Source organism: Tachysurus fulvidraco, chromosome 20 (assembly GCF_022655615.1).
Source record: "Tachysurus fulvidraco isolate hzauxx_2018 chromosome 20, HZAU_PFXX_2.0, whole genome shotgun sequence".
In the NCBI taxonomy this organism is placed as follows: Eukaryota; Metazoa; Chordata; class Actinopteri; order Siluriformes; family Bagridae; genus Tachysurus; species Tachysurus fulvidraco.
The window spans coordinates 4368499-4387325 of NC_062537.1; the positions used below are offsets into that span (position 1 = coordinate 4368499).

Sequence of the window (18827 nt, forward strand, 5' to 3'; positions counted from 1 at the left end):
GCATGTCTTTGGACTGGGGGAGGAAACCGGAGTACCCAGCGGAAACCCCCGAGGCACGGGGAGAACATGCAAAACTCCGCACACACAAGGCGGGAATCGAACCCTGACCCTGGAGGTGTGAGGCGAACGTGCTACCCACTAAGCCACCGTGCCCCCCTTAGATACTTCTATTCGATACAAAAATCCTTTTTTTATCAATCATCTCAGTCTCTAATTGTAAACCCTTTGGTCTAAATTGAAATGTGTATTTATCATATAATAAGCTGGTCCTGTATACAGGGAGGTGTTTAAGGCTCTTTTCTACAAGGAGACATCACAAAATATTTACTGTAAGGGTGCCAAGAATTAACGAAATATAGTGGAAAGCCTTCCCAGGTGAATGGAGCTAATAATAATGGCAAAGCAGGAATTTAATCTGGAATGGGATGTTCCACAAGTACATAGGTGTAATAGTCAGGTGTCCACACATTTTCTACTTCTGAACCTATAAGAGAAATTATGTTTTTAGGGAAAAATAAATAAGTAGATTATTTAAAATTTAAGATGTAAAGAATGTTTACTGTAATAAATGTAAAGTGTTTTGTTATTATCTGCAAGGATCAGGTCACACTGAGTAGAGCCCTGCGACCAGAATTATACAGAACATACAACATCCAGTTTGGTGATTTCCCTGCTGATACATACACATATAGTATCACTTCATGTTCATGTAAAGTAGGTTTTTTGACTGGGTAAATGAATCTGTTCACTGAAAGACCTTCTAAAACCTTCACAATTGGTTAGGGTTAGACAGTAACCAGATTTAGGGTGTTACAAAATATTTAATCCACATTCATAGACAGTGACTTTATGTGGTTCTGTTTATGGCCTTAATAGGATTCCCATTATAGACAAAAAGCACACACCTAAGTAATATTTGTTTATCACTGGGCAAGGAGTATAAAAATATACATTTGAAGTATGCTAATGTGACAGATCTAAATATCAAACAGCATGTTCATGTAAAAGAATTTGGCCATTCTTTGTTCGTTGAGATCTTTGGGGAGAGGGAATTGTTCGCTTCTGTGATTGATAGATAGATAGATAGATAGATAGATAGATAGATAGATAGATAGATAGATAGATAGATAGATAGATAGATAGATAGATAGATAGATAGATAGATAGATAGATAGATAGATAGATAAACCTTTCGTTCCTTACACTATGTGGACAATCCTTGCCAATGGATAATGAATACATGAACTCTTAAATGTATCATTCAAACTTGCCTTTCACAGCAAGATTTACCATCTGTTGTGCATCATGTAACATTGATGACCACACCGAAAACAACATTTGGTGTTCAGCAATTGCTTTTGACACTGGAGCTTATAAATCAATAAATCCTCGGATTGCGGAAAAAAGACAAAGCTGTGCCGTATAACGAGGATGCAAATAAGGATATATTTTGGATAAACCATCTCAGTGTTTATTTAGCTTTTTCTTTTTTTTTCTTTTTTTTGGTTGCTATCCATGGTGCTGTAATCCAGACACGTGTTAGTACTCGGGGATAATTACACCTGCGGGCTCCTTAATTCATGTTTAAAGAAGGTAAGCTCGTAAAATCACACGTGACACACGCGCTTCACGTCTCTATTAATCTCGGTTCACGGAAAAAGAGGCGGGGACAAAACGTTTCCTGATAAACGGTTGGTTTTCGTGCGTCCAATGAATGAAGTGTGTGTGTATGTGTGTGTGTGGACGCGAGTGCTATGCAGACCTGCCACGAACATGACAGATTCGTAGATGGGTTCGCAATTCTGGTGATATTACCAAGTGTAGGGAAATAAGAATGCTGGCACGGAAATTTTATCGTTAACGAATCCGGGTTACGTTTGTGCCACACCCCGGACGCGCGCGGCACTGACTCACGCGCCCACCGTGACTGTTCCACGGTGACCGATAGGATCCTGCGTATATTTCTGTACCTCCGTGATCTCAGGAAGAAGAAGAAAACGAATACTGCCATCAACAAGGACTGATCGGACACACCGGAATTAGCAAAAATGGGAGGTAAGACATGTCGCAAGATGGTGGTGTCTCCCGTGTCTCCCGTGATGTGACTTGGCCTCGGTCGTTTTCATGGCTGTGTGTAAATATGGGTTTTGTTTACTTTGCAGAGGCGGAGACGCGTCAGCGATTACTGCGCAGCGTGAAAAAGGAGGTGAGTGACTGAGCAACTGCAACGCCAGAAATACATTTCTGTACCGAATCCTTAACACCGCGTCCTTTATTGTGCATCCTATAATGTATACGTCAGCCGTCTGTCGGCCTGCTCTCTTGTTACTCGTGCACCCACATTTTGCTTGGTGTATTCTAAGCAGGATCCCACCACACAGTATTTAGTGTGTATCCAGATGTTTGGGTGCATGAAATACCATGTGTGTAGTTTACAGTTCCTGAATGACCTGAAATAACCTAATTATTTTATTCAGTCACTCAATAAAAATACTTAATTACTGAAAGCTAGCTAGCTGGTCTGTTTTGCTCATTAAGTAAATGCATCAGCAGAATATATAAGTTTTCTGTAGGTCAATATAAATAAATAAAGTTTTGAACAATTACCTTATGGCAACATAAATAAATAACAAACTGCTGTGTAATAAAAAGTTTTTTTTACGTGCTGTTACAGGAATATAAAACAGACAGTCATAACTGCACAGTTTTTTTTCCCACACTCATTAAAATTGCAGTAGTATTTGTTAAGAGAATAATTTTTTTTTTACTTAGCATTTTATTTTACCAGTAGGGCAGGGTTAAAAACTAAAATAGAGGATAATAACAATAACAACAATAATAATAATATAAAAATAATAGGAAAATAGTTTAAGGAAAATAATGAACTTCATTGTGGGTTTACATTTTTTACTTAAGTCGAACGGTGAGGCAATAGCCTTATAACTGTAATTCTGTACAGGACCAAATTTCTCTCTGCTTGTAGGAGTTATAGCTGGCAATTGGTTAATTTGGAGATGCTTCTTGTATCTCCTTATTTTGTTTACATTTTACATTTTAAATAGTGTTTATTATTTACCCATTTGGAACACCAAGAACCATGACAGTATGTGCAGGTTTTAATGCTGCACTACAAATTGCCAAACTGTCTTATTGACAAAGTTACTTATAATCCCCGTAGAAATGATTCTTGTTGCTGGGGTGCTACTATCAATGGTGGCACATTTTGTACCTTTTAGTATATATTTTTGTATCTGAAAAACTTTTAAATAAAAGCTACTCCAAAGCATTTTACATGAACCTTCCCAGGTAATCAATTGCATATTAAAGTCAGGTACATGATGGTACCATGTTAGCAACATGAAAAAGTAAATTGAAATTTTATCTGTAAAGTTTATATTCTAACATGTTGTAACAAGTTTTACATCCTGCCACAATTTAAAGGTAGGGTCTTCGATTTTTGAGAAATGCTTCAGAAAACTGAGTCGGGCCGACAACTAAACAAAAATCAAAACAAACGTGTAGCCAATGAGCGGCTAGGGGCGGGGCTTGTCAATATGTGCGGAGAGAGTGTTCAGTGCGCATGTGTGACATTAGCAGAAAGAGGTTTTAACATTGACATGGAGGATAAAAACAAAGAAAGAAAGGGAAGAAAGGCTTAAGATAAGGCAAGAAGTGTTAATATAGGATCAGCTTTCCAGCACTGGAGAGAACTGAAGGAGCAGGAAGTTGGCCACATATTCACAGGTTGGAGTTTCCCGAGTCAATAACTCCTGAGCTAAACGCTGTTACTACACAAATAACAGCTCTTTTCTATCGTTGTAATGTAGAGAGGCAGCTACAACCGCGTTTTGTGTAGTAACAGCGTTTAGCTCAGGAGTTGTTGACTCGGGAAACTCCAATCTGTGAATATGGGGCCGACTTTACTTAAGACGTCAAGGTTTTTTCCTTCTCGATAGGTGAGTAACGTTGGTTTTGCTTTGTTACACAGAACTAATATATGCCTTTGTCCTTTACATGATTATGCTTGTGTGTCATTTTTGCTTGTTTGTTTATCTGCAATCGTATTGTTCTTCCCTTCAGCTATGATAAAGACACATTTCTTTCCAGTAGTTGCCTGGGTTACTTATGTATGTGTGGGTGGTGTGTTTGTTTTGGGGATTTTATTTGTCAACATTGGCTTTCAAACATCGGAGACCCTGCCTTTAAACTTTACAGATAAAATTTCAATTTAAAAATGACTTACTTCAAATAATTCTTATTGCTTATCAGTGTTGGATTTGTGTGACGATTGCTAGATTATTTGCTAAACTGGAATAAATTGTGTCTTAATTGTCTCTGTAATAAACCTTGATAATGGAAAAAATGTACTTTGTTTATGAACATATTTTTGTTTTTTCAACCTTTAAATTAATTTCTATCAATACTATTTTTTTTTTATAAATTAGCCATTTAATACAGTAGAATCTGTTCACACACACACACACACACACACACACACACACACACACACACACACACACACACACACACACACACACACACACACACACACACGTCAACCATTCAGTCTGATCTGTGTTTCCTTTTATGTGTAAAACAGAAGGTTGGCATATATGCATGGAATTTAATCACAACTTAATAACAAACTGTGTTAATCAGCAATTAAATCACAGATTTTGGTTCTCAGTACTCAAAGCCATGCCTGTTGCACTATTGGAGTATGACTTACCTATTGCAAAAATGTAGAACTTTATGTTTAAATATATATTTTGGCGATGGTGATGGTGGTGGTGGCGGTAGTGAATTATCACTCACAAGAAGAGGATCACTTAATGTGGGTGAACCTCACACTGCAAATGGTGTTTTTTTTTTATATATATACCAGTAAAGCAAAAAGCAGAAACATGTCACAGCATGTGCAGACCTGCCCATGAGACTGTAGGTAAAAGAGGAAGGGATGGAAATGCATATAGATACTTTGCTAATATAATACAGCATCAATAAGAGATTCATGCATCATCATTCCATGGACAGTGTTTAGGTTTTTATCGCAAATCTTGTAATAAGTTACTATTTCTACTTGAACAACTTGTGTAGATACTTGTGTGGTAAACAGCATATAAATAGATGTGTAAAAGCTGAAATGTTGAAAAAATGTATTTGGTACTTTTGAAAGTTTCCAGTTCAACTGTCAGAGGTAAAGCTGTACCTTTAAGTCTTCTGACATGACTGCATTTTTGGTATTTTCTATAGAGACAATGTTTGTTTTTTTCTTTAAAAAAATTACTATTTTAATAAATATTTTATTATAATTGTATAGTTAATATTTAATAATAATAATAATAATAATAATAATAATAATAATAATAATAATAATAATAATACTTTCTTATATCAGGGATGTGCAGGACATGTGTTATAGCCCTACAATCATATATAGGGTTCACATGAACATTTCTCTTGCTATATGTTTATTGATGGGTATCAGTTAAGCTCCTGTTAATTAAAGATATTTAAAGAGCATATGATTCCTTTTTGGTGGAGATTTAAGCAGTAGCAAATTCATCTCCGGGTCACTTCCTGTTGCTTGAAATTTCTAGCTTTGATTTGTCAAATCTGAAAGGCTAAAAATGCTTTCCGCACTACTGTGATATTTCAACTTCAGCCTTCAGCATCACATATGATTCACAGCCGGCACGGACCTCGGCTTGCTAAACTTGTAGTGGAAATGATGATGCACACACACACGCCTACCTGTCCACCTCACAGTCTATATCAGCTTCTTTTTTTTTCACGCTTGCAAGTGGCAACGCGTAATTATGCCTCCCTCAGGAAGGATCAAATAAACAAGAAATCTTTGGTTTGTGAAATGATTTTCCTTCCCCTGTGGCCTTTTAGGTGAAACAAATTATGGAGGAGGCTGTGACTCGGAAATTTGTACATGAGGACAGCAGCCACATCATTTCTTTCTGCGGTGAGTGTGTCACCTCTGTGGTGACTTTTCATCACACTGTGTTTTATAGAGCCTTGAATTAATGTAGGCACCCACTTTGTGAGACATACTGTAGAATGTCGTAAAGGACATGGTGTGAGTCATTATTGATGTATATTTTTGTAAAGTACTAATCACAGGGTATGAAGTTATTTACCGTTTATAAAGAAAGATAGTGGTAAAACTCCTAGAACTGTGTCATCAAAAACATAATAATAATAATGTTATGGATTCTTTCTAGGTATGATTAGTAGTGGAATAGGGATGCCTGTACCAGTCTAATGGTGGTTAATGACTGTTGACATTCACTGCTCTGACCGAAGGCAGAGATCATATCCGTGCATGTCAACAATCTATAAATAAACTACATCAGAGACATAGGGTGCCAATAATATACTGAACAATAATAGAGTAAAGGATCGATATGCTGCTATTTTATATCTGCTGGAGTACTAATTAGACTTGCACATAGAGCAGCATTTATACCTTAATATAATTTCTCAGCTGTTGTGGAAGCTTGCGTGTTGCACGGGCTGAAGAGGCGTGCTGCTGGCTTCCTGCGCAGTAACAAGTTGGCAGCACTCTTCCTGAAGGTGGGGAAGATCTTTACACCAGCTGAGGATCTGTGCAAGAAGGTGCAGGAAGTGGAACAATTCATTGAAAACAAGTGAGACCTATAAATTTTCCAATAGAATTCTAGGATTGAAATAAGATTCAAGCCTGTAAGCGTACCTAGACAGATATACAGTATACGTTGCTGACTACAAATTTGTATCCGATTGTACAGTTCTAGACAGATCCAATCTCAGACGAGTCAAGAAGGGATCCGTAAGCAGTCACGGATTCCCAACCTCTCCCCTCAAGCCATCAAATATCTGTGGATCCGTACGGCACTGACGGAGAAAGTTCTTGACAAGATAGTTCTATACTTGGTGGAGAACAGCAGGTTGAGAATCTGTTCCACTCCCAGTCCATGGGATATAAGGATTATTGTGTTGTATTGTTTAGATATTTGATGTTGCTATGTTTTGTTGCAGTAAATTCTATGAGAGAGAAGCTTTACTGAGGGATCCTGTTGATGGACCGATCCTTGCATCACTACTGGGTATGAGCTTGATTATGATTTTCCAAGATTATTATGTTCAACAAAGTTACATAGTAGAATAGAGCAGTGAAACAATAGCTTTGGATTGGTTAATCCTAAACTTTGCTTTCAGACCTATGAGATACAATCTTAACAAAGGTTGCTCAAGGAAATCTTTAGAGATTCTCCTAGCAAACGTACTGTAATAGTTTATATATTTAATACAAAATACCAGAGGTGGAAGTAAGTCACACATGTGCAAGTCACAAGTAAGTCTCAAGTCATGAATGTCAAGTCAAAGTCAAGTCGAGTCTTTTTAATATTTGTCAAGCAAGTCTCAAGTTTGCGACTTAAGTCGGACTTGAGTCAAGTCGAGTCCCCCATCTCTGAATCATTTAACTCAAGTCTGAGTCAAGTCTCAAGTCATGAATGTCATGTTTCTATCTTACCTTGACTTTTCTAGTTGGTCCCTGTGCTCTGGAGTATACAAAAGCAAAGACAGCTAACCACTTTTGGACAGATCCTTCAGCTGACGAGCTGGTGCAGAGACACCGCATTCACAGTGGCCATTGCCGCCAGGACTCCCCCACCAAGCGCCCTGCTCTGGTCAGTACTGCAGCTTTTCTGCATTACCGTGTGGATTTTAGATGTCAATATAATCTTTACAGTTAAAGGCAGGGTCTCCGATTTTTGAAAGCCAATGTTGACATCTAAAATCACCAAAACAAACACGCCCCTAACCCAAATGGGTCCCACCCCTGTATCGATAGCTCCGCCCACACAAACATATGTAACCCAGGCAACTAATGGAAAGAAATGTGTCTTTATCATAGCTGAAGTGAAGAACAATACGATTGCAGATAAACAAACAAGCAAAAATGACACACAAGCATAATCATGTAAAGTACAAAGGCATATATTAGTTCTGTGAAACAAAGCAAATCCAACGTTACTCACCTATCGAGAAGGAAAAAAACCTTGACGTCTCGAAGTAAAGTCGGCCACACAAAACGTGGTTGTAGCTGCCTCTCTACATTACTACGATAGAAAAGAGGTGTTATTTGTGTAGTAACAGCGTTTAGCTCAGGAGTTATTGACTTGGGAAACTCCAACCTGTGAATATGTGGCCAACTTCCTGCTCCTTCAGTTCTCTCCAGCGCTGGAAAGCTGATCCTATATTAACACGTCCTACTTCTTGCCTTATCGTAAGCCTTTCTTCTCTCTCTTTCATACTCTCATGAACACTTTCTGCTCATTGGCTACACGTTTGTTTTGATTTTTGTTTATTATTCGGCCCGACAGTTTTCTGAAGCATTTCTCGTAAATCGGAGACCCAATACATTGCTATGATTAACGTGTATTCTTTTTTTTTTGAGTAGATACAGAAAAGGCAGTCAAGTGGTAGTATGGATGACAGACCCTCCCTGTGGGCTCGGGACTATGTGGAATCGCTCCATCAGAACTCTAGAGCCACACTGCTGTTTGGCAAGAATAATGTTCTGGTTCAACCAGTATGTATCCTTCTGAAATCGCTCCAGTATTATTATGATCGCACTGAGTGAACCGAATGAACTATGCTACCATAGCACATGTGTATTTCTGTAGACAGATGACATGGAAGCGATCCCAGGATACCTATCTCTTCATCAGACTGCGGAGCTAATGACACTGAAGTGGACACCAAACCAGCTGATGAATGGCAACGTGGGAGAGTTTGATTATGAAAAAAGGTAGAAGTATCTTAATACTACTGTAGTACAGAGATGATGATGTATGATTGCGTTATTGTTGTCTGGGTGGGTTTGTATGTTGCTTTGACAAACACTCATTCGTTATTTTACAGCGTGTATTGGGATTACGCAATGACTATTCGTCTAGAGGAAATTGTCTATTTGCATTGCCATCAACAAGGTAAAATCATCCAGGATGAATTAATAGCATCTATCGATGTGCGTTATTTATGAACAATTCACCATTACAAACTGATGACAAATATTATCACCGTCTTCAGTGGACAGTGGCGGCACCGTGGTGTTGGTGAGCCAGGATGGGATCCAGAGGCCTCCATTCCGTTTTCCAAAAGGAGGCCATCTGCTGCAGTTTCTCACTTGTCTAGAGACAGGACTCCTTCCACATGGCCAGCTTGATCCTCCTCTTTGGTCCCAGAGAGGAAAGGTGGGCATTGAAATCAACAACTCTGTCTTCAGTTAGTAGTTAGGAAAGTACTACTGTTGTTTCCGTACAACATATGTAACTTTTATAATTTTATAGGGAAAGGTTTTCCCAAAATTACGGAAAAGAAGCCCACACAGCTCCTGCGAGTCATTTTCTGACAAGGATGAAGATGAAGCGACAGATTATGTGTTTCGGATAATATATCCAGGCAGTCAGGAGTTTGGTATGTGGCTCAATCAAATGGGATATGTGACGTACTGTGGTCATATGGTGTATGCTGTATGCTGTATGCTGTGCTGTCACTGTTGTGTGGACTTCTGTTGTGACGTATTTGCTTTTCCTCCATCTTGTGTATACCTTCCACCCTGTCTTGTGCACATCCTTTCTGTTCCTGTAGGTTATGATACTGTCCCACCAGCATCACATCATCCCTAGCATCCTCTCATACCTCTACATGTCCACTGTGCACCATCGACCTCATGGTTCGCTATGTTTTTGGAGAAAGAGAGAGAGAGAAAGAGAGAACACGTTCGGTCTGTTACTGTTTTTCCTTAGTTACGCTCTCTCACACTTTAGAACAGGGGTCTTCTGTATTATCCCCAAAAAAAGGTGTGGCTGCAGGTTTACATTCTAGAAAAAGAAATGTATTTAAATAATCAAGATCAACCGAGGGGCACGGTGGCTTAGTGGTTAGCACGTTCGCCTCACACCTCCAGGGTTGGGGATTCGATTCCCGCCTCCGCCTCGTGTGTGTGGAGTTTGCATGTTCTCCCCGTGCCTCGGGGGTTTCCTCCGGGTACTCCGGTTTCCTCCCCCGGTCCAAAGACATGAATGGTAGGTTGATTGGCATCTCTGGAAAATTGTCCGTAGTGTGTGAGTGTGTGTGTGTGTGAATGAGAGTGTGTGTGCGCCCTACGATGGGTTGGCACTCAGTCCAGGGTGTATCCTGCCTCGATGCCCGATGACGCCTGAGATAGGCACAGGCTCCTCGTGACCCGAGAAGTTCGGATAAGCGGTAGAAAATGAATGAATGAATGAATGAATGACTGAATGAATGAATGAAAAGATTGAATATCTGCAGTCACTCTGTCACTTTGTGGATAAGACCCCTGATTTAGAGCCATGTTTCTAAGATAAAAAACTTAAATGAACCATGGCATACTGAGGATGATGGTGATGGTGGTGATGAAAGTACAATAAGTAACTACAGCTTGAATGCTTTTATAATGATTCAGTTGGCCCAGAGCTGATAGACCAGAGCATGACCATGTGGCAGCCTGCTCCCAGGAAGGCTTCTTGTTCCTCTTGCTCTCAGAATGGTTCTTCTGAAGGTGGACTTCTCAATGGCTGCAATCATGACAGGCTAGTATGAAACAAGCAGAACAACAGTGCATATTGTAAGAAAACACAGCAACCCACAAATATACATGCAAACCTTTTACAATGCACTTACTTATCTTTGTGCAGGGCTCCGCTGAAGTTACTTTGTGAGACCATGAAGTACCAGATCATTTCTCGTGCCTTCTATGGCTGTATGTAACATTTCCAAAACTGTATTGAATTAGCCCTAGTTCCGTTAAAGGTGCATGAATTGAACTTTCTGCCATTTAGGGTTGGCCTACTGTCGTCACCTGTCGACTGTCCGCACACATCTGTCCGCTCTGATCAATCCTGCTATCATTGAGCCTGACATTCCTTATGATGCCAAAGGAGGGCTCACTGCAGAAGTGTGGAAGACATTTCTTCAAGACAGTTCTGTAAGGAGATAAACCTATGACTTCTACGTTCTTTCAAATGAAGTACAGTGGTACCCCTCTTATCGACCTTAATCCGTTCCTTAAAACCGGTCGAAATGCGAAAAGGTCGAAGATTGAATATAATTATCCCATAAGATATAATGGATACCCAATTAATCCGTTCCCGACATCCACCGATACCCAATAATTAACGATTTTTGCCCCATTTTTAGAGTATTAATATTAAATAAGGCCATCCTTAAAAATATTCTTGTTTGCTGTAACCCGACCGACCCTGTCAATTTAGGACCGACTCAATTTATTTATTTATTTTTGCTTTAAATCCGACCGACTTGCCTGTTGTAAATTTGCATTAAGACCGACATTTTTTTTTTTAACTCTTCAAACAACTAATACAAAAGCAATAAAATAATATTAACGAGTTCGGGCACCATAATACATAAAAAAAAATGCATTAAAGCAGCTCGACACCGCTTTAACTTAGCACAAATTTGTGGAAAAACTGTGTCCAGCATCAAAATAAGGTTTGTAATGATGCGCCCGAAGGCACGGGTTGAAGACCCAGTCAGTGACGTCACGATATGCTAATTTGTTTAAAGTCATACCTACTTAATCACTTTTTTTTTACATTGAAACTTATATAAACTTAAAAAAATATATAGACCTACCTACCGACCTTTTTTTTTTTTTAATAAATAACATAAATTACACAACATAAATAACACTAATATTGTTCACAAACCGAAGTTTAATTTACGATAGATGCTCTCTCCACGAAGGCTGAGGCGAGACTGGGAAGATCCTTCCCCTCGCACCGCATGGGTCGAGGTCCATAAGCGGGGTACCACTGTACATAATAATGCATTACTTGCAGCACATAGTGCAGGTGTCGTTTCTGTCGAAAGCTCCTGATTTCTGTTTCCTACCTGGCAGGCTTATGAAGAGGCAGAACTTCTAAGGCTTGTGTACTATGGTGGTGTAGACCCTACCCTGCGTAAGGAGGTGTGGCCTTTCTTGCTAGGCCACTACCACTTCACTATGACTCCTGGTGATAGGAAGGAGGTATGGTGAAAGACACCATGAGCTGATAGAAATGAACAAATACTTTGAGATATAAAACATCCTTAGTCAAGTCTGTTCCACAGGTGGATGAGCATGTTCGAGCCTGTTATGAGCAAACCATGAGTGAGTGGCTGGGTTGCGAAGCCATAGTGAAGCAACGTGAGAAGGAGCAACATGCTGCTGCCCTTGCCAAGTGTGCCTCTGGGGCAAGTGTGGATCTACGACAGGACTCCACTATCAGCACTGATGTAATACATGGACAGTTAATGACCACATCATGTTATAGGCCAGAATATTACAACTGCTAATTGTGGTCGATTAGGAGGGAATAGAGGGAACGGTGGTAACAATGTAGAGGGAATAAATGGAACAGAGGAAATGTCCTCAAACATCCAATGCAGGGTTAGGGCCAACAAAACACATCAATTATACCTAATCATAAACATATGGTTAAATATATGGCTAGAGGAAATAATTAATAGTTAAAGGAATGGAAAAAATAGCGGTGCATCGATGTATTATTTTTTTTCTGTCCAGTCATCCCAGAGCTGCAGCTCAGAGAAACAGAACAATGCCTGTTCCCACAGTGACTCCAACAGTAGCACTCAGGTGTGCTTTAACACACACTTTTTTTTTTCTACACCAATGTTTCATTAGCATTTGTCTTACTGCTAGTTGTCCTGACTTTCTGCAGGTGTTTGGGTCTGTTGATGAGGTTGACCCAATCGAATCTGAACCCAAACCGAAAGATGAGAAGCCCCAGCCCAAAATTCCAAACGGTACTCTTCCCAACTGCACTAGTTCTCCAGACTCTGGTCATCCATCCTCTCGCAACTTCTCGGTCACATCAGGACTCTCAGATTGCTCCCCAAGCACAGAGGACCCTTCAACACAAGATAATGGAACCAAAATCAAACCGACAGAGCGATCAGCAGTGTCTTCTGAGGTTTCTTTCGACCTTCCAACCAACTCTAGCGTTGAAGACAAGGTCAAAGAAGAACCAGCAGAACAGAGCTCAATGGTGCTTGGCACAGGGAAGGTGGATCTCATCAAATCCCCTGCAGTAGCTCTCCCTTCAGAAGATGAGATGATCAAATCTCAGGAAAATGAGAAGGTAGAACATTCATATGCCAAAGAAGTTAGCAGGACTGACATAAACAAGTCCATGGACTCTCAATGGGATTCAAATGAAAAATCTGAGTTGAATGTTTTTGAAACAGAAGAAATCCCAATTTCTAAGCATTCTGAAGACAATGCAAAACCTTTAGATAGCAATGAAAAAAGCAAGCAAACACTTAAATCTCCAGAGGATATTTCTGAACAGATCACCAAATCCTTACAGGAAATTAAGGATTCACAAATGTCTGGTGAAACTCTGATAAACATGGTGTTTATTAATGATGATCCAGACCATTCTAAGAAAAATATTCCTTTGGTAATGCGAGCAAAAATAGGAACACCTACCATGTGTGATGCTCACAGTACAGTGACTAAAGGGCGTTCTGTGGAAGAAGCAAAATCCAACGATACGAGCTCACCTGGAAATGCTGAACACATAAACTCAATGATGACCAGTGCGCCTCCCAGGGTTCCTTCGGAAAAGAAAACACAGTCTAATCAACCTTCTTTTGAATCAGAGATGACCGGTGACCCCTTGGATCCTTCAGACAAAGAAACAAAGTTTCCTCAACCTTTTTCCGATTCAGAGGATACCAGTGCCCCTGTTATGGAGCCTTCAGAAAAAGAAATGAAGCCTCCTGAACCTTTCTTTGCCCCTAATATGGAGACTTTAGAAAAAGCAGATATAAAGCCTCCTCAGCACCTTTCTGAATCAAAGACAACCAGCAACTCTTACATAGAGCCTACAGAAAAAGAAATGAAGCCTCTTCAACCTCCTTCTCTATCAGAGAGTACCAATGACTCCCACAAGGAGCCCTTGGAAAAAGCACAGATTTGTCAACCTTTTTCTGAAACAAAGATTCCCAGTGCGTCTGGTAATATAAAGTCTACAGAAAAAGAAATTCTTCAACCTCTTTCGGAATCAGAGATGTCCAGTGAGCCTTTGGAAAAAACAGAAACAAAGCATTTTCCACCCCTTTCTGATTTAGAGACGACCAGTAACTCTCATGTGGAGCCTTCAAAAACAGAAACAAAGTCTCCTCAACCTTTCTCTGAATCAGAAGACATGAGTACAGAGTTAATAATGGACAACCCATCTAATGATGACAAGTCAGATATGAAATCTACAATGAACTGGGGCTATGATTCCAGCAGAACCAAGGCGTTATTGAAACAAATGAATGAACCTATGCTTGATAGCTGTATTTCAATTATGTCTTTATCGAAACAATCTCCAGATACATCGGATGACTCACCATCTGCACTGGAAATGGAGGAAATCCCATCTGCTTTGGTGTTTATGCCTTCAGAGGATATTTTGGCCAATTTTCCTGTTACCTTGGGTCCTCCTTTGGCTTTAACAATGCCACCAGATAAGAGTATGCCTGCACTGGAGCTGTGCTCCGAGGCAGGTCAGAACACCAGCCCAGATGCCACCGAATCAGCCCTGTCTGAGGAAGAACCAGAGATGGACAGTCTGTTCCCCAAACCAGACTCTCTTGCTGTAGGAGACCATAAATCTGATGTTGCTTCTCCAGTGTCCTCTATTGGAACTACTTACTCTGTAAGTAAGGTGACACCATGCATCGACGATGCCCTTTTGGGTCTTTGTCATTGTTCGTGTTAAATTCCGATGCATATTCGATTCATTAACTGTTGCCGTTTTGCTCTACAGCAAGAACTGCTAGACTTGTACACGCTCAATCTACACCGTATTGACAAAGATGTTCAAAGGTGTGATAGAAACTATTGGTATTTCACCACCGCCAACCTTGAGAAGCTACGCAACATCATGTGCAGGTAAATCTTACAGATCTTTTTTTTTAACCACCTTGAGAATGTGTTATATTACTATTCAATGCATTAAACACTCCCTTGCAAATGTGCCTAATTTTGCTTGCTTTTTCTTACTTTTTTTTCCCCTAATAGCTATGTTTGGCAGCATCTAGATATTGGCTATGTGCAGGGAATGTGTGACTTGCTTGCGCCTCTGCTTGTTATTCTTGATGACGGTAAGTTCACACCGTCGCTCTACGGCTTATAAATAGCAATTGATAAATTGTCTAGACATATTCTTAAGCCTCGAGTTGTTTTGACTCACAGTTTTGCTATTCCTTTCTTTTTTCCCCACAGAGGCCTTGGCATTTAGTTGCTTTACTGAGCTCATGAAAAGAATGAATCAGAACTTTCCTCACGGTGGAGCAATGGACACCCATTTTGCCAATATGCGTTCTCTTATTCAGGTTTAAATTTTCTTCTGGTCAAATTTCTTCTTCGATTGAGTTAATTATTTTATTATACTACTGTTTCATTTCTGAACACTTAGATTCTTGACTCTGAGCTTTTTGAGCTGATGCAGCAGAATGGAGACTACACCCACTTCTACTTCTGCTACCGATGGTTCCTCTTAGACTTTAAAAGAGGTGAGGACTTTTACAGAGTTGATCAAGAGTACAAGTGGCATAATAATAATAGCAACAGAAAATATCACTATTTGTCCCAACATAAATACATCTTATTTGTATGTCTCAAGAAATGGTGTATGATGACGTGTTCTCTGTATGGGAGACCATCTGGGCGGCTCGTACCATCTCCTCTGGCCATTTTGTGCTGTTTATTGCCTTGGCATTGGTCGAATTATATAGGGACATCATTCTAGAGAACAACATGGACTTCACTGACATCATAAAGTTCTTCAATGGTAAGATGCGATAAAGTGCAAAACAATTATTCATACATGTGTATTGAAAATATTCCCACACTTTCATAGTTGGCTTTGCAGTTCCAAGTTACTGTATGCGTGCTTCTGCATACAGTAGTTTCTGGCACCCAACACTCACTGTGTTCATGTACAAGCGTAAAGCAGTAACCAAAAGTGAGTGATGAGTGAATAACACACCCGATTATGTTTCGTTTCAGAAATGGCTGAGCGGCATGATGTTCCACAACTATTGGTGATGGCCAGAGATTTGGTTCACAAAGTCCAGATCCTCATAGAGAACAAGTGATACCCTTTTATCATTGTTCTCCATTATTCAAAAGATTACTCGTGTTTGATTTATTGTCAAATTTTATATTTAGATCCAGCTGTAAGAAACACCTTTCTCCAAGTTCCACAGGGAAAGGATTGGCTTTAATCCTTTTCCGATGTAATTTAACTTGCTTGAAAGCAATAAATCCCAATGATAAATGACATACACTGGACAGGTAATAAAAAATAATCCATGATCGATTACAGTCCTCTGAAGAAAAAGCTCAGTTACATGATTTTAAAAGATCCCAACTACACAGAAACAGTGTTTTCCAGGATTGACCAATGAATACCCCAGCCCTAGATTTTAGGGTTTTTCCTCCTCCAACTTACCCATACTGCATCAGGAAGGTCCTTTTAATTTAATTATATGATTAGTTGTATAGGGTGTGTTCAAACTGGGGGGAAAATGTAGGGCAGGGGCATCACAGGAGGATAGTCAGGAACCATGGGTACCAAAAAAAAAAAAAGATGATTCAGTTCTAGTAATCAGAAGATTCAGCGTCAAAACCCATGGAGTTATGTGGCCAAGAAGTAACGCTGGCCATTGAGCAACTCTGCTATAAGACTTCATTAAACATGCCTTTTTTTTTTCCAATTAAAACTGTTTGCCAAATCAATGCATAGTAATTGAGCAGTGGCAGGAGAAACGTAAATGGTGGCATTACTAACAGATATTCCTTGAAAAGCACAAAATATTTGTCTTTTTGTCTGCAGTTAAAAACACTTTCAAGAGGGGTGCTTGCTGTTAACAGCACTTGCCAGATTTGTTGAGTATTACTTGTCAGTCATAACCACTCCATATTTGCACGGAAAACTTGCAGTCTGTGTCGGCACACCCTTCTGTTTTCAGGTATTATCAAATTTCTATTATAGATGAGAACAAATAGATTATTAATATTATTAATTTTTTTTTTTTTGTAATTACCAGTTAAGCTTTCTAGGGTGACTTTGTCGCTCGGTGACATGTTGAGCTGCTACACAATTATGTACCTCACCTGAACTGACCTTACTCGAAAACAATCATAAATATACTATAATCTCTGAGATGTGTTTATTTTTTGAGCAGTCTTTTTGCCTTAAGTTCCTTTGTTTAGGGACGCATTCAGAGAATTTGTTTATGCTCAAGTGAGTGAATGCAGGAGACACAAAAATGGAATTATTGGCTGTACATCAAAATGTGGACTCATTTACTACAGTAAATGGAATATATAGCATTTACATAGAGAGAGTGTGAGTGTGTGAGTACAATCTGAACTACCAGCAACCAAACTTTTGTCTCATCCTTTTAGCCAATGGATTCATTGTGGTTGTAGGACTCAGCTAAGACCTTGTAATTCAGAGCAGTTGTTTCAAGTGCCAGTGTTATTAACACTAACCACTCACACGCCATTTCCATTAATATATGTGTATTGCCATTTCTTAGATGCTCTGTGTACATTAGAAATTATAAAATGATAAATCATCATTATAAAAATACTCTATGAAATTGAAAATTTGTCAATTGTAAAAAAAAGAAAAGAAAAAAAGAGAGTGCTGTATTCAACTCATGAATATTTATTTAAGAGAACAGAAAAATACTATATGTAAAAAAAATATATACTATACGCTTATTTTTATTGTAATCAGTGACTATATAGTATGTTGTCAGAATGTTTTGGTGGTGTATTGTAAAATTGAATAAATGTGGACTGTCATGAATACCTTCATTGTTCGGTTATTTGCTTTTCACTGCAACTGTATTGTAATATGTAACAATTGTGGGATCGTTTACTTTAATTATCTTGGGGGGGGGATAACACTAATACATTTACAGCATTTGGTAGACACCTTTATCCAGAGCGACTTACATTATCTTATTTTTATATAGCTGAGCAATTGAGGGTTAAGGGCCTTGCTCAGGGGCCCAACAGTGGCAGCTTGGTGGACCTGGGATTGAACTCACACCCTTCTGATTGGTGGTAGCCCAACACCTTGACCACTAGGCTACCACAGTCCCTAATACTATCACTGATGAACAGTTTTTCTTAACAGCAGAAAAACGTAAACAATCACAAAATGGTGATTAATGATTGGTCAGATTTCACTGTTACTGCCAAAAAAATAAGCAAGTTTTGTTTTTTCTCGCTCACCATTTTGAAATATAATTTAACATCTTATTAATGAGAAATCCAAGAGCGAAGTATGAGTACGGCAGAAATTCTGCTGGGAGAGTTAACACAAAGGTGTTAACGTTGATATAAGGATGGACTTTGTTGATGCAGGACTTATAAAGCCAATAAAACTGATTCTGATTCTGATTCTAAAAAGTGACTGTGTTTGTTACAGATCAGGAGGGGAGAGATTTGCGAGGACCAAATGACTTTCTTTAGGTAGAGATGATACACAGGCTTAATCCCACTCATGACGTCAGTGAAACAAGATTAATGTAAAAAAAATAAATAAAATAAAAGTCAATTTATTACAAAATAACTCCGATTCAGGATGGATTTTTTTTCTTTACTTTCAGTCTTTCTACCTATTTAATTGACATTTATTTTCATGAAGGACTCCCACTATACAGATAAATTTTAGTCTAGCTCCATTTCACAACATTAATGAAATAAT

At 39.1% G+C, this 18827-nt stretch overlaps 1 protein-coding gene across 2 annotated transcripts; it reads left to right on the forward strand.

Annotated features, from left to right (window-relative positions):
- The first annotated feature begins 1612 nt into the window (after positions 1-1612).
- sgsm1b (small G protein signaling modulator 1b) lies at positions 1613-18692 on the forward strand. Of its 2 annotated transcripts, XM_027139589.2 has the most exons (25): positions 1613-2055; positions 2163-2206; positions 5899-5974; positions 6497-6659; positions 6780-6938; positions 7030-7097; positions 7540-7682; positions 8456-8587; positions 8682-8806; positions 8920-8987; positions 9088-9251; positions 9348-9474; positions 10487-10613; positions 10719-10783; positions 10863-11008; positions 11942-12070; positions 12154-12318; positions 12608-12679; positions 12765-14753; positions 14865-14989; positions 15119-15201; positions 15323-15432; positions 15516-15612; positions 15723-15890; positions 16109-18692. In XM_027139589.2, exons 1-25 carry the CDS (start codon positions 2049-2051, stop codon positions 16195-16197), a joined length of 4641 nt encoding a protein of 1546 aa, XP_026995390.2. In that variant the 5' UTR covers positions 1613-2048; the 3' UTR covers positions 16198-18692. The 2 variants fall into 2 exon arrangements, with proteins under 2 accessions (XP_026995390.2, XP_026995389.2); XM_027139588.2 differs by lacking the exon at positions 1613-2055 and having other exon boundaries at positions 2141-2206.
- The last annotated feature ends 135 nt before the right edge of the window (positions 18693-18827 follow it).

Excerpts from the sequence above, each read along its gene's own strand:
- sgsm1b (XM_027139588.2), top strand. The coding sequence starts at position 2,141 with ATGGGTTTTGTTTACTTTGCAGAGGCGGAGACGCGTCAGCGATTACTG. Across the intron at positions 6,939-7,029 it reads TACTTGGTGGAGAACAGCAG|TAAATTCTATGAGAGAGAAG; the intron begins GTTGAGAATCTG and ends GTTTTGTTGCAG. Across the intron at positions 8,807-8,919 it reads GAGTTTGATTATGAAAAAAG|CGTGTATTGGGATTACGCAA; the intron begins GTAGAAGTATCT and ends GTTATTTTACAG.